General features: G+C 37.4%; 1 protein-coding gene across 1 annotated transcript in view; it reads left to right on the top strand.

Annotated features, from left to right (window-relative positions):
- Nucleotides 1–3,813: 3,813 nt before the first annotated feature.
- The window catches only part of stard13a (StAR-related lipid transfer (START) domain containing 13a), a 46,283-nt gene continuing 33,125 nt past the window's right edge, over nt 3,814–16,971 (top strand). Inside the window, exons 1-2 of the mRNA XM_043250702.1 lie at nt 3,814–4,027; nt 8,949–8,979. Of these exons, the coding sequence (XP_043106637.1) occupies nt 8,958–8,979 (22 nt within the window). The 5' untranslated portion in view covers nt 3,814–4,027; nt 8,949–8,957. The remainder of the gene's footprint in view (nt 4,028–8,948; nt 8,980–16,971) is intronic.

The raw sequence follows: 16,971 nt of genomic DNA on the forward strand, positions 1-16,971 counted from the left end.
TTTTTCTCTGTGGTAATGTAAAGCAGGTCGTCTTGTGATCAGAATACATCAACGCTCTTCTGTTGATCAGAAGGTTGTCATGACTAACTGTTTCTACTGGGGTGCTGTAAAATATTTTTTAGTTATAAAACACTAGAATCGACTCTAATACATGTGTTTTGTTTCTCAGCTCTGTTTTGAGTAAACCAAAGCAATTCCAGAGACAGTCTGGGGGGCATTTAGTCATCTTTATAGTGTTAAAAACATGTTCTTTTACAATTTTTTATGACTGATACATTCTCCCCGCAACCCCCACAATCCTGGCTTTCACGGTGACCCTCAAAAGAAATCACTGAAATGAAGAGCAGAGTGTTTTTGGGGGGCCCCAGTGGTCACATTTAACGCTAGTAACATGCTTTCCAGAGACTGGACACTTCCACTAAATGAACAAATAGCTTTGTCCTGTAACATTCATGTCTGTCCCAGGCTGCTCAGTGTTGCTTCTCACATAGGGGCCTCTTTGAGAAAGTTCTAGGTCTTAAAAAAATTCCCCCAATGTTTCCCCCAGTAATGGCGACAATTAGAAAAAAAAGAACCCTCATTTGGAGCATGGCGACGAAGCCACTTCCTGTTCGTTTACAACCCCAGATTTCCAGATTCCCAAAACACACAGCTCCAGTGTGTGTGTGTGTGTGTGTGTGTGTGTGTGTGAGGGGCTATTTTTACCCATGTGAAGCTGGGGAAGTGCAGAGAGCTCATAGAGTGATGGAATGTCTTCAGCTATGAAATGCTGCGTGTCACACGGAGACATGCACTGACAGACAGACACACACACACACACAGACACACACACTCACTCAGCAGCACAAGCATACACTGCAATGCTTTCAGCATTCATTAAATGTTCATGTTGCTGCAAAGCTCGCTCAGTCATACAAGAGAACTCTGTCCACAATCCTTCGGCTAGATTTATAATTGTAGAAAGAGACTGAATTAACCGACGCGCATCTCATTTAAGAATGACCCTTTGTAAACACAAAATATGGGTATAATGAGGTCAAAAGTGCTTTTAGAGGATGCTGCTAACGATCAGTAATAATTCATATGCATTATATAACTGATCTTTGATATTATGTAGCAAATAGAGAGAACGCTACACTGTAAAAAATAATTTTTACAAATACATTTTGGCAGCTGGGGTTGCCAGAAAGAAAATTCTAAAGAATACAGAAAAACTGTAAAGACGTTTATGGTCAAAAACTGTACAATTTACAGCATAAAACTGTAATTTAAGATTTGAATGTAAACCATGTAAATGTAAAAGAAAAAGACACATGAAGAATCAAAGCTCATCGCAAAGAGCTTTGCCACAAGCAGAAGTGTATATATAGAAGGTAACACACATGACACTTAAATAATGCAATAAACATTCATTAAACAAGTGAAGATGTAACATAAATATGCATAACTGATAGCAAAAGCAAAGTAATTTGTGGATTGTTAATTAATTACTCACCTAATTGTCTCAGTCTGAAGATTTTGACAGAGATGATGACCTGCAATTATTTGCCCAGACTATACTTTTTTAAACCAGATTATACAGGCGTTGAGGGGAAATGGATCAGCAGCACAACAAGCATGCATCGTGATACTGTCATGAATGCGTGTCAAAGACAGACATGGAAGAGAAGAAATGTTTTTTGTTTTCTTAGTGAGCAAAAAAGGATTCTCGTAGCATCTTACAATAATATTGAACCTCTGATGACACAATGGACTATTTTAACAATGTCCTCACTACCTTTTTTGACCTTGAATGTGTCATATGTCTATGGAGCTCTCGGATTTCATCAGAAATATATTAACTTGGGTTTTAAAGATGTACAAGAATTTCTTTTGGGTAAACTATTCCTTTAAAGCTATTGTTTTTTTACAAAGCAACAGTTCTATGTTGTAATACCATGGTATTCTATGAAGCATCTTTGAGCAATTAAATTGAATATTTATTAAATATAATACATATATTTAAGTAGTGGCATTGTCATGGCCCTCTTGTTATGGATCATTTACTTAATATTTTGATGTTTGCTTGTGACTATCAGTTATGATACATTCCCATATTCTATATCTTATCCACCTTTTTTACATGGAAGTAAGCCTCTGAGTGAGATTTTCGGTTCATTAGCTGCTATAGGTATATAATGAGAAGAATAACATGCAGTAAACGTAAAACACTAAAATAGCTTGCTTTACTGTTAATTGTTCTTTTTTGTTGTGGCCAAATTTATATTTACGTGTATCTCATGTAAAGCTATGTTCTAAAACGCTGTGCTAAAGGCAGATTCACTATGTATTCATCTCTTTACTGTATTTAATTTAATTTATGTGATGCTTTGTTGTCTCCATAACATCAGAAACGTCCAACATTGGTAAAATAATGTGAACATATAACAAAGCAGATAACTGATATAGAATAAATTGCTTAGCGCTGCATGATGTGTATGGATTCTATAGGTGGAAACTCCTAGCGTGAAAAGCGTCCTATAAACATAATTACTGACACCAGCTCAGCATACATCAGCAGCCATGACAGCAGTAGTGGAATGTATTGCCGTGTGCTTAGACAACACCCCCAATTAATTTAGCACTGCATTAATTAGGGATAATTGTTTTGGAGAAAACCTGCGGTTACTTTTCCATGGTTAAATCCTCTATTTTGTTATTGGTTGACAGAATGTGCCATCTGGCCCCCAGCTGAAAGCTCTGAGATTACCACGTATAGATGTTAATAGTGCATGCTTACCCTGCGTTTTCATGATACAGACAGGAATCTGTTTTTTTGTAGTTTCATCTACAGTATTTTGTGTGCTTATGTTTGAAAATACTGTACACTACTGTACAAAATGTTCAGGGAAGATTAATACTTTTTTTTACTTTCACTTTTATTAATACAAAGACACATTAAGCTAATTAAAAGTGAGAGTAAAGACGTTTATTATGTTACAAAGCATTGCTATGTGACATAAATGCGGTTCTTTTGAACTTTTCAGTCATCAAAGAATCCTGAAAAATATAAACCAATTAAGAATGCTAGAATCCTTTCTGAAGGGTGTTTCGTGTATTTTGGTGAATGACAGAAGCAATGACAGTGTTTATTGTGTTTAGTCTGCTCGCTCTGAAGTAATTTATGATGTATTATTATATTCAGTTGCTTCTTCTACGTTTCTAATTAATGATTTTTTTTCATTTGACTCGTCGGATGGAAACTGTGCTCAATTCTAACGTTTTACGTGATATTCCAGTTTTGCGCATAAGCTAAATGCGCATCTTTGGGTGGACACATACGTGTGAGAGGACTACAGTCCGTGAAGAGGGTCCTGTGACGGCGTGACCATGTCTTCGGGGTCGCTACAGCCGTGACCTCACAGGCCCAGTGCAGTGTTAAGACATACACACTGGGTCTGATCCAAGCCGGACATTCCTCCAGAGTCAAGCGGGAACTTTGGAGACAGTCAACCATTGTGTGACGGGTGAGGGTTTTCGAGAGGGTGGACAAGAGGGACTCAAGGGCCGAGAGGGATGTTAATAACACCCCAGTTGAGCCCAGCACACACCCACCCCGCAGAAATAGCCGCTGTACATGCTTATGTCAGTGGCTTTTAGTCTGCTGCAAGTTCTGAAGACAAAAGTGTCATTCTTGATGAGGGTGTAAATATGGCCCCTCTGTTTGGGGCAATGTGACGTGTTTGTTCCAGAAAGCTGTTGCACAAGTTATATCAGACTGCTTGAAATTTTAGCATGAAAGGAGAAGGAAGTGAGGCTGTGTGACTGTCTCATTGCCGAGATTATTTCCATTGTACATCAGCTGGCTCAGTGGAAACTTCAGGCCGTTGATGTGCATTCTTGAGTTTCGGGTCTTATTCGTGCCGTACGTGCCATCCAGGACAGAGGTGCAGAATCATCTCTCACCTGGGAGCCCAAACTGGATGGAATGAACAGGGAAGAGCCTGTCTGTTTTTGAGTAAAAGGGAGCGACTCTTATCTGAGAAAGGTAGATGGGTTAATGTACTTTCCTGCATTTAATTATCGCCTTTTGTGCTGTAATTTCTAACTCATTGGAACAATGTATTAAGCTACCAAAAAACAACAACAAAAAATATAAAACATCCAGTTTCCATTAAAAGTATCCTTGCAAACTTAAAGCAAGAAATTATATGTTTAATTTGTAAAGAATCTAAATAAATAGATAGAGATTTATGCGTTAAACTAGAAAACAGCAACGGTAGTTTGCTATTTTTTGTTCTTGAAAGAATTAATATTCACCAAGGCAACAATTGTTTGATTAAAAACCTATAAAAACTATTAAACTATGAAATATTATCTCAATTTATGATAACCATTGTTTATTTTATTTTTAAAATGCAATTTATTAATGTGATAGCAAAATAGATTTTTCAGCAACGTTTTCCGTCTTCAAAGAAATTAATGTGCTGCTTTGATGCTCAAGAAACAGCATTATTTTAATGTATTATTTGTTTTTATTCTTACTTTTGATCCTTGCTAACTAAAATGTTTCTTTAAAAAAAGAAAATTGTTCTGACACCAAAATTTTTCACAGTATTGTACTTTCTGAATGTTATAATTTAATATTATTTTAAAAATCTAAAAAAAAAAAAAAAAAAAAACATTTTCAAGTAAATCTGTCTTGATTTAACCTTTAGGATTACTTTCCTGGAGTGCAGTTGCTTTTCTTTTAAAGTGCTTCTGTATGCTTAATTTCATGAGATTACTTGAGTCTGTTATAACAAAGGGTCGCTTGTGGTCATACAACATTTTAAAGTCTGTGTTTCAAAGCCTTAAGCGTTTCTAGCTTTCTTGAAACTAAAACCAGGTTCTTGGTTTATGAAATCAAATGTGTACTGAATACTGATGGAATGAGCTGTGTTTACAGAGCAAACGCTGTGCTGAAGTTCAAGTGCACTTGTTTGATCAATCCAGCAGTGAGGCTATATGGAGAAAAACAGCCCTCATGACATGATTCAAACATGTTTACATCACCAGTGTCCTTGAATGACTCTTTCCCATGTTAGTCTCTTTGTTTGACTTTCATTAGGTGGTGCTAGATAAGATTTTTGTGTGTTGTGTGTGTGTGTGTGTGTGGATGTTAGGTGGAGTAAGTCTGCATATCCTCTGTATTTGCCTCCACATTAGACAATGCAACTTTGATTAATTTACTGTAGTTTGTCTGACATCTCTTTGACTACTTCCTCCTAAAAATAGAAGTTTACCATGTCACAGAGAGGAAATTTGCAGATGTAGCTTTAGTGTCAGTTAATATATTCCGGAAATCCTTTTCTAGTGGGTTGTACCTACCTTTCAATTTCAACTTCATTTAATTCAATTTAAAATGTTTGTTTAATTTCATTCCAATATTCTAATAGTCACATTGTCCATATGTGTGAATTAAGAAATACTTAATGTTAATGTTAATTTATGTTTTTCTGCAACTTTCTGGCTATTCTTTATGCATGGCCTATTTAAGGAAAAACTTACTAGAACTGTAACCTTCCCTTTCTAATTTTATTATACCTGTATTTTTTCTATACCCTGCTTTCCCTTATAAAATAGCCAATGCCTGTTTTGCTGTTGTGTTTGTTTCCTCTTTTATCTTTCTTACTTGACACCCTTGGGATCCCGTGTGACATTTCCTAACCTTGCGACTCTAGTCCCAGGCTGAGTCAGACCGGTTTCCTGTCTGCTATAACAGTTCACGAGGGAATAAATGGTGACGTTTCCACCGAATCATTTCATTTCCTCAGAATGAGGTAGGATGAGGTCTGTGATGAGGATTCTGATTGTGTGGTGTCAGTGTTGTCAAACACAGCTGGGGATTAAGGGCAGATGCAGTACATTTCAGGAAACATGACCACTGTGATTGTCCTCAGATTGTTACAAGCCTCACGGTCGATTAAAAACCCCATCTGCCTCATCGCGTTAAAACAGGACACGTACCTCAACTGCTTTCTCCCTCCATTTTATTGATTTCTTTATCTTGTCGGACTGAACACAGTCAGTAGGGTTTGAAAAGCAGTTCTCTACTGCATAAAGGTGGTCATTATTTTAGATATTGTGCAAACAAAGATTGAAATAACTCTGTACACAAAGCATTAGCATTACAAATGGTAAAACAAAACCAGTGCATGCCTCATTTACAGGCCCAGTTGAGTAATGTCTGTTGATTCCAGGCTCTGTGAGGGGTTGTGTGTGAAATCTGGGCTAGCGGTAAAGCTGCAGCAGGAGACATCCATTGCCTGGAACTCAATGGATTTTGAGTCAGATAGAGGTCGTCGGAATAATCACTCTTTAGCATCTCAATTGTTTTTTTTTTCCTACAAAGCAATGATTGAATGATGACTTACAACAAGCTCTTGACTGTATTGTCTGTGTTAGATTGCAGATGTCAGAACTTATTGCATTCTATGTATGTGTGTCTTTGTATATTGTCTTGTTTAATGCCTACGTCAGAGTTTAGGGTCGTGGGACCATACCTGGCTTCTCGGATTGGGTTTGTTTTTCATTGGCTACTGCTGATAAAATGCAGCTGTCTAAATGTGTCTCAGAGTGGTGAGCGAGCCGCAGAGGGTCGGATGCATCGAGCTTTGCATGTCGTCCAGCCATCTGCAGGCAAAACAGATAACGGGGTCTGTCCTCCCCCAACCCTTGGGTCGAGAAAACAGCCGTTTGTGACCAGGTCATGGTGCTCTCCTAGACCAGCTACATTGGTCCTCTTGGGTTATGTAAACATGAGTGAAATTAGACAATTCTGCTAGAAGTAAACCTGTAAGTTACCCAGGGTTGTGATGTAGTTAACTGTGCTTGGTTTGCTTCCCTTGTTGGAAAAAACAGCACATGCTGATATGTTTTGAAGCATGGCAGATGGTTTAAGTGAGTTCTTAGTTGGTCATGAGCTGGTTTAAGCTGGTCATTTGCCGGTCTTATAAGATCATCCTAAGCAACATAACCAGCTTAGGACCAACTATATGCCATCTTAAACCAACTCAAAACCAACATTTTCCATGTATCAATGCATACAGAACCAGCAAATGCTGTTTTTTCAAGATCACATGGATGTGACCCAAAAATAAGCTCCAAGCTATTTTTCTGAAGATATTTTAAAGAATGTCTCAGTGGGGTTCAAAACTTTACATTTAATTAAATTTGTTCAGTGAGCAACTAAACATTTTTCACATTTCACAATCAGACATTTTTCAAAACAATATAGAAGAAAGAATCAAAACACACAATACTACTTCAATTTTTGCATCCTAAACTCTGAAAAATAAAGGTGTCTTAACAGAATCTTTAAAGCGATGCCATAGAAGTATTTTTGGTACCGCAAAAAATATTGAATCTAAGGTACCTTAAAGAACCATCTCTTTTTTACTGTTTTTAATAATGTGAAGAACCTTCTTTCACCATGAAGAACCTTTTGTGAAACAGAAATGTTCTTCAGATGTTAAAGATTCTTTGTGGAACCATTTAGGCAAAAAGGTTCTTCTATGACATTGTGAAGAGCCTTTACTTTTAAGAGTGTAACGTCTGTTGGAGTTTGATACTCATTCAGGTTGACGTGTTTTTTGTTGAGTGTGTTAAGGGTCTAAAGATGGTATACAACGAAGGAAGTCATTTCTGCATTTGTCCTGGATGTTCTATATTTCCAGTTGGGTCTAGCTCAAATGAACTTTTGGTCTGTGTGGGAGCTCTAAAAAAATTTGATCTTTCCCCTATTCTTTTGAAAAGAAACATTTGTTCAGTTGAAACCGTACAGTCTCAGCTAACACTTTCATGTATTGTTGAAGTTATTCTTGGTCAGACATGCAGGGCCAGCATTTCCTCTGGGTCTTCTTTTTTTAGAGTATCACATGCAAGCCCGAAATGTGGGTCGTATCAGAAACCTATTATTTCTTTAGCTAGTCGAATGGCCTTCTTCTATCCCAACTAGATCGGTTCATAGACACCCTTGAGACTAGCTAAGAATGAAGGTCAGAAACAAACCAAAAATAAACGTCCGCTTCCCTAAAAGTGTCAATATTTTTAGAGCTAGAGGTTAACCCCTTAATTAAAGAAAGAACCGTAGAAAGGACTGTAATTATTTACGATGAGATACAATGTATCACAACACACATTATGAACTATTATAATGCATTATATATTTATTTAATTACCCTTTATAATGCATTACACATAAAGACTTTAACTAAAGTGTTGTCAAACATTTATATAACGTATATATATATATATATATATAAATATATAATTATATATTCAAATCTGCTTTTTTATATCAAAATCAGTTTCATTCTCTTTCTTGTTAGTTGCTGCTGGACAAAGGCTGTCTGTCCACTTTTTGCAGCCATATTGTAGCTCTGAAATCAAAGACTAAAATAGAGTGTCCATTGATTGCTGAGTGAGATCTCTGTCTACTGGCTCTCTTGTGTAATTGGAGCCTTCAATCAATAAGAAAGCACGAGATCAGCATTCGCTGGATTTGCGAACTGAAACAACCTCATCAGCTCTCAGGATAAGTATTCCTCCCAAACCTCCCCAGAAACTCACACATCCAGTTTAGCGTTCCTGTGATACCCTTTCTGCTTATGTTTAAAGACACATTCTCTTTTATGGACTGTAAGCCAGTGTAAAGCCAGCTATCGATGTTGGAATTTAAAAAAGGCCTGTTTCTCACGAGATAAAAGTGTTTTATTCCTATCTGTCTGAAATGAACAGCAATGCTGATGGCCTTTTGAACTTTGACGGTACATTTGTCATACATTCAGTTTTTGAAGCGATTATTGTGGCCACGTTCATTTTCAGTTACTCTACTGAGGTCAAAGATCAAAGGTGAAGTTTATCTGTGGTGACTTTCTGTACATCGTCAGTGACTCATTTAGCTTTTTTTTTTTCTTCTTCTCTAGGAGGGGAGGATGATGAATTCAGACTCAGCAGGTAGGCAGACCTTTCTTCCCATTCCCTTTCTTGCAGTCCTGTTTCTGCTCTCATTCCAGTTCCCATTCCATGCTATTTCTGTTCCTATTCCTGTTCTTATTCTTTTTCCTAGTTTTGCTCTGTTTAGATTTGAAATGCTAATTCAATATTTCTGCTTCGGTATGTTTTGCTGTTCCCATTTCAATTTCCATTAATGCAAATTTTTATTTAGTTTTAGTCTTAGTCTTTTGACTAAAATGCCATTTAGTTTTAGTCATAATTCTTCAGTTTCCATTTCATTCCCATTCTCTTCCAATTTATTTTCTGATTTCTTTTCCTATTTCTGTTCCTGTTTCCACTAAAACCTTTTTCTTTGTCATTTCGATTTTTCCAGTCTCCTTTCCCTTTGGCATTTCTGTTTCTATTAAGAAATGTTACCCTTTCTGTTTCAATTCCAATTCCCATTCCCACACACATAGAAGTACTTACTCATGAAATGTCTCTTCACAAGCATCCATTTCCATGACTGACAGTAAAATTGGATTTCTGGGAATGACTTCTCAAGTCTTTCCAGTATGTCAAAGCTCAGCTTTCCAAAAATAATGACAGGCTGTTTTCACTTTATGCCACACACGCTGGTCAAAACACACGTTCACAAAAGAATCAACCACACCACAGAAACCACACGGAGTGGCCTTAAATGAACAGATGATAATGGATAGAAATGAGAGAAAAGACAACGTTTTAGATGGCTATTTCTTCCTGGCTGTATCTCCCTCATTAAGGCTCATATCCATTAGTCTGTGGTTGCAGAATGTTTTGTAATGTACTGCTTAGCATTGGGAAATAGTTTTTGTTTCATGCTTCTGTGGCATCTGGAAACAAGAGATAGAAGTATAGAAGAGGAAATGTTATTTAGTTGTTTTTTTTTAAAGATTATTTTTAAAGGTGGTTTAAAAACTATGTGAGAGCATGTGAAACAACATTAGAAAATATGTTTCATGACAGCAAAATTATTGTATAACCAATTGCCAATATTTTTGTCTATTGTGTAAAGAAACAATCCTCTTCGTAGGAGTTTTTTGACAGTTGCTATGTTTTCATAAATCAAAAATAGGTGGATAGAAACATATCTGTGATTGACTGTGTCAGACATCAGACTCCACAGACACTAGCCCGAGTGAGTAAGTGTCTGAGCAGCTTCGCATTGTGTGTTTATAAAGGACTCTGGTTTACCTTGGACTCCCAGTGAGAGCCATTATCACGAGTCTCGTCGCATTAATGTTATTGAGCAGCCTTGGTTAAGTGTGTGGATGTGCGTATCGGGCCCCTGGAGGCACCCCTGAGGTCAGAGGTCATGCCACACAAGGCCTTGAAATGCCCTCTCACATAACCTCGCTGGTGACATGTGCTGCGTGTGTTTGAAAGTGCGTCGAATGCCCCAGTGCTGCACGTATCTGACCGCCAGTATGTGTGTGTTTGTAGGAACGTGGCTATAGGTCATATGTCATTAAAATGTTTGTGTTTTTTGTGCGATGGATGATGTTTGAGCACTCTTACTCCTAACTTTGCTTTGTGAACTTGTTTGTGTTTAACATTTCTGATGCATTTTAGAAACACATTTTAGAAGTCACTTTAGGTGTCAAAACATTACAGTGCGCAGTACTATGAATTTATATTAATAATGCAAAAAATTGCAGCATACATTTAACAGTTTTTCATTTTGTGAGTTCCAGTGATTGTTAAATGACAGCAGAGGCAATCTAAATGTAAAAATAAGAAAGCAAGGCAGCTCAGTAAACATTGTGCCTATAGTTCTGTACTGTGGAAATGACAGTGCTTTTGTGCTTTTGAAAGAATTTATGCAATCAAGTAATACAGCTGCTGTGTGTGTGTGTGTGTGTGTGTGTGTGTGTTGCACAGAAGGTCATTCCGTTCCAGATCCTGTCTGGTCCTGTGTCTCAGAGACCAGCGGAGGTACAGAACATGCTCTTCACTCCCTCCTCTGAGTTAAATTTAGCTCCTGCCTGCCGTAGTGTGGAGCAGATGCACCGCTTGTGTGCTTGAGGAAGAATCTGCGGGACATGAGAGAGAAATATTGATGTAAAGAGCTGAAAAGAGAAGAGTGAGCATTTGTTGACTTTAGGCTGATTGTCACCGGATGGCAGGTATTCTGACTGGTCTTTGCTGGTCCTGCTTTGACCAAAAAGAACCTGCTGCTAACGGCTTTTTGTTGCTACTGTGTGTGTCCCTGGGGTTTTAAGCTCACCAAAGCTGCATTTATTTGATAAAAAATGCAATATTATTAAAAACAGTAATTAGTTTTCGATTTGAATTCATTTAAAAAAATAATAATAATTCCTGGGATGAAAAAGGTACATTTTCGACAGATATTACTTTAATCTTCATCATCTCAATCATTCATTTTATTAAAAGGCTTAAGAATCATTCTTTCCATGCAATGTTCATAAAAATCTTCATAAAACTTATAGGATGAACTGGGATTAATGAAATATAAATCAGCGTGTTGTTGCCTCTTTGACTTGTGTCTTCTCTTCTTGTTGTGTGTTGACATGGTCAACAGGTCAATTGCTATTTTGAATGTAATACACCATTTACTGCGTGTACTTCCAACACATTTCCCGGCATTTCCCACACTCTTCTTTTTGCTGTCCATTGGTGTCTAAATTAGCAAAACCCTCTTTTTCTCAGGTTCACCTGCATAGAAATGTTAATCTTTGTTCAATGCCAGCTGGAGGATTTAACCCCCGACCCATCTCACCCCGAGAATTAATATTCTGCAACGCTGTATTATCTTTAGAGATGCTTAAGCGCTTACGGACCACATTGATCCCAAAATTTCAATTTCATCTGGACTAATCCAATCTATTCACTGTGATATTCCAATGACCTAAAAACACACCCCATATTGTGTTCCTTGTGTATGCGTGTATCATAATAGTTGAGCGCACATTCATTTCTGTCATTTCTTTCTTGTTTAATGACTGTTTTTGAGTCGACGTTTCAGGAAAGTTTTTTTCTAAGTGTCCACTAGCTTGTTTTCCATCGCCTTAGGGCATAATGTTTTACCAAGCGGATTTGCGTGTGCGTGTGAGAGTGCATGCTCTTTGGTGGGTGGGTGGGTGCTTGGTGGCGTGCATGTGTTCATGCATGCTTGCACATTAACATTAATTGCATTCTGCCTCTTTGTCAGTTATCTCAAAATCCGACCAATCAAATCTCATATGGCATTTTACAGTTAAATACTGTTACTATGCTGCTCTCTTCTTTATTATTAGTGACATTTACGCTCACTTACAGTGCACACCTAAACGTAGCATCCCTGCAGGTCATGTTCTCAGGGTAACACGTCACTGTTTGCTCTTTCTTTTGGGACGTCACGTATGTGTATGTGGCGCTTTAATATGACATAGCTATTTGGGCCTGCCTGGGTCAGGGTGTGTGAGTATGTGTGTGTGTGTGTGTGTGTGTCAGCATGCAGCAGCGTGTACAGTAGATCTGCGTCTATGAAATGCATACCCAGCACATAAGGAGCCTTATTTTCATAGCAGTGATACTCAGCAGAGACCCAGAATGGGCCTGTGACTTTGCACAAAGCCTTTTTCTGTATTTAATCAGATTGAAACTTCATGTCCATGGCATGTTTATATTTTGCGTTTTTTAAATATAACACTGTGCGCTCTAGTTTTAAAGTTATAGTATTTTTATGTTCATGTATCCCCTTCTGCAGGCGATCACATGAGTAAACAACCTTAATCATATGTTTGTGTGTGTTTGATCAATTTGTTTTCCACTGAAAAAACAATTATACTCTTAAAATGAAGGTTCTATAAAGGTGTTTATAGTAAACGCACAAACAAACAAATGCCAGAAAGGTTCCCCAAAGCACTTCGTTTCATAGCACGATGAACATTTTAATCATTTGTGTTGCTGTAAAGAATCTTTTGTTTGATACAAAGATGCCCTGGAGACTCTGCATTTGTAAAATTGTAGAGATTTGGATCAACATGATTGTGATTTCAATATTTTTAGCATGTTCACTTTCCCCGCTCTCTGACAGATGCAAAGTTGTTTTATCCACGAGGGAAATTATGACAAGTTCATGTCTTTTTGGCCTTCATGATGTATCCCGGGGGGGAATTTCTTATTTCATATGAAATTTTATATGAATTTCTTATTTTATGTGAAATCTTTGACATCTGCTTCAACATAAATCGCTCCAAAATGACAGACCAGACAAGGCTATCATTGTAAAACACTTTTCAAATTATAATTAAAGAGCTTGTATTATTAACATTATTATTATTAAAATAAGTGAAAAAGAAGTGCTCCTAAAAGCATTTCAGCACTCAAATTTCACATTCAAATGGAATCACTTCAATATTCTACACTCATGATTACTTTTCATGAAATTTTCTCAATAAATGTCACTGTCCTTAGAGGGAAATCTTTGTCATAGATTATATGCTTGCCAAGTGCAGCAAATGCCTGCAAAATTGAAACATCTGTCATTGTTCGTGTATTTATTAAAGATTTGAGATTTCATCATATATTCAGCTACGGGCTTAGTATTTGTATAAACAACAGAAAACATTCATTTATATTTAATCAGAAAGCTTTAATGTACAAGCTTTTTCAGAGGATATGTGAGCTTTTTTAAAACTGCAAACACCAGGGTGTGACAAATTCTTTTGGAAGAATACACACACAGAAAAAGTCATAGTGCCAGGGATTACGTGTATCATGCGTGAGATGATATTTCCTGTCAGTACAGGACCTGATAGAACACAGAGTGATATTTCCAAACTCTCTGGCACTTCAGGCATGCGTTCTCTTTGGAAAACTCATTGAGGCTAATCTGAGCACAGGCAGGGGACATACAACCATATGCATGATTTGGCTTTTTAATATGTATACATATGAATGTAGACAAGTGTGCATGCTGTCACATACGCGCGGTAATGCTTGCACAAGTGCAATTAGACTCATCTTGTGTGGTATTTACATCTGATTAAAAAAATAACGCTCAATAAAAAGAATTGTGTGGGACGGCATATTTTGCAGGCAGTAAAAAAGAAAGCTCTTGGCTCAGCAGTTAACAGCGCATCGCATTTAAAACCACACGCTGCCGTTACGGTAAGGCGCTATAAGAGATTCTCTAGCGTAAAACCGTTGGATGTTTGTAATAACTGGAGAGAGTTTTGAGAGTCTCAGAGATTCCACTCCAGTAGGATGTCAATTTAGTTTGTTTCTAAACGAAGGTCGCTTAATTAGCCTGCTGTGCAAGTGTTGAGCACATTTAATTGGACTGCTAATTCAGCACTCTGAGCTTTGGCAGACAGCCTACTCTGTTCCTACAACAAACCGCATACACAACCCTCAACCCTCCCATGGAATTGTTGGCATCAGGGTGTGTTTTCCAGTCAACTGTGGCACTCACTCTTGCCCACTTGGGTGGCACTGAGGTTCCCGGCCCCCCACTCCTGGATGATCATTTGAGGGGTTTCAAAGTACTTCAGTAAACAGATCTGGCAGCATTTGTTCTGGATGTTTTAGTGTTCATTATTGTCATTGTTTATGTTATGTAGTGTTAATTATTATTATTGTTGTTTATTGTTATGTTATGTTATAATTTTACCATTATCATATCTTGAATTACCCTTTTTGGTTTGCATATTTTTTATTTTTAAATACACACACATACAGTATATATCTACAAATTATTTATCTTTATTTGCAATTATATATACATGCATGTGTATAAAATATTATCATTGTCACTAAAACGTGTAATATTTGTTATAAAACAAATATTAAAAATAAAACATAATATATAATATATATATATATATATATATATATATATATATATATATATATATATATATATATATATATATATATATATATATATATATATATATATAATATATAGCATGTTCAATAAATTTGCAAAAAATATATAATCTTTTTACTCATTAGTCATTATTAAGCATTATTTCACATTTCCTGGTAAGCTATGGGTTATTCTTTTGTTATTTTGCTATTTGGTTCATAAATTGCCTAACAATATCGTATATTTCTGTAATGATTAATACTTTCTGGTCCACTTAAAGGCAAAGTTTATGTCTTGCGAGAAATCTTACCCTTACCCTTACAGAACACACACTCTTCTGTCTGCCTTTGCCCCCTTGCTGAGTGTTTTGTAGTTGATGCTGTGTTTGTGGTTGTGGTCTGTACTAGACTGTCTATCTATTTATAGTTCAGCCATCAGTAAACCCTCTTTAGAAATGCAAAACCTAGCTTAAATATCCTCTTTTCCTTATAGTTTAGTAAATGCTTAAATGGGCACTCTGTAATATTCTCTAATGGATTATGTGTACATTGTGTGTATGTATGCGTGTGTGTGTGTGTATCATGGACATAAATGTGCTCTTTGTAAAGCACTGTAATGGGCAGCATTTATCTTCATTTGTGTAAGAGGATGCTCTTGGATGACCTGATTATGGAATACAGAGACAAAGTCTAAATACCCATACATACATCTATACGCACATCCATATAGAGATATATCTGAATCTGTGAAGTCCACCAATGGCAGTTCAAAAGGCCAGAGGGGGCTGATATTGGGAAGGAAGGGGGTTGCGATCCGGCAGGATATTTTGTCCCTCTGAGCCTCAGGACAAAACAGTTGCACTGGGTGGCCAACACAAACACTGGGTTCTTCTGGATAGTAGAAACACTTACATTCACATAAACACACTTCCTCTGCATCCATTAGCCATTGTTTGGCCCCAGCCCATCCCCTCAGCCCCAGTAATCCTCACCTCTATGATAATAATCTCGTGCCATTATTAAGTGCTTTAGGAACCAATTAAAACAACTCCAGGGATTGAAACAATATATTGGTGTGTTTATGTTGTGGAAGAGAGATCCAAAGATGGGACACTCTGGGAAGGGCAGGACTCAACCGAGGCTCCAGACAGCCTCTGACCCATTTTATAGGCTTTTTGGCTCTCTGTTGAGACTGATGATGAGACTGATGCTGAGACTCATTGCTCCGAGTGTCTTTCCAAAGGAACATTTCTGGAAAATGTGGGTGTGGCATAACAAAGTAGTTAATAACGGTTGTTTTCAGTACAAAGATGTAAATAGCCCTTGTGTTTTCTCATTTCATATGCAAAAAGAAGATGCTTACATAGAAGTCCCAAAGGCACAGCAGCAAAACATGACTTGTTCATTCAGGGTCAGAGAGAGGGTGGAAATATTTTGGCAGACTTTAATTTGATTTATTTATTTAAAGAACGCTAAAAGTCAAAGCCATCGTGAAAGGAAACAAAATAAACCGTTAGAATATCATGTCAGAATTTTACTTTTGAATTTACAACCTCAAACACTTTTCACATTTTCTGCTTTTGGTGAAACAGGCCAAGATTTTCATGATTTTCATCACCTCTCAGAAACTCGGATGAATCAGGCCCCAGATTAAAACACTCCCCACAGGAAAAGCAGCCACAAACCCACAAATAAGGTCAATGGAAACCACCATCTGGCGGACAGCTTCTTCCTAATCTTGATGTTCCTCATTTTGGTGAGGAAAATGATTCCAGAGCAACAGGGGGTCTACTCAAAAGTTCGGAAACAGCAGGGAAACATCAGTTGTAGGATATTGGGCATGTTTGGAATTAGGGGGAAAATCTGAGGACGGGTTTTTGTCCAAAAGATATCTGAAAGATGTGATTTGTGGTTGCAGAAGACAAGAGAGGAAGGAAATAGCGTTGTATTTACTGGAAACTTGAAGGGGATTTCCTTCTAGAGCGTGTTTTGACAGAGATGAGCCTTGATGTGCGGAGAAGCCCCCTATACTGAAAGTTAGATCAGTGACTATGTCCATCTGACCTTGCGGCCCTGCATTCCTCGCTCGTCACTGAACGACCACAAGCCTGTAATTATTTACCCAAACTAAAATCCACACACGTGGGCAGCTTTCTT

The sequence above is a fragment of the Puntigrus tetrazona genome, chromosome 10 (assembly GCF_018831695.1).
Source record: "Puntigrus tetrazona isolate hp1 chromosome 10, ASM1883169v1, whole genome shotgun sequence".
Lineage (NCBI taxonomy): Eukaryota > Metazoa > Chordata > Actinopteri > Cypriniformes > Cyprinidae > Puntigrus > Puntigrus tetrazona.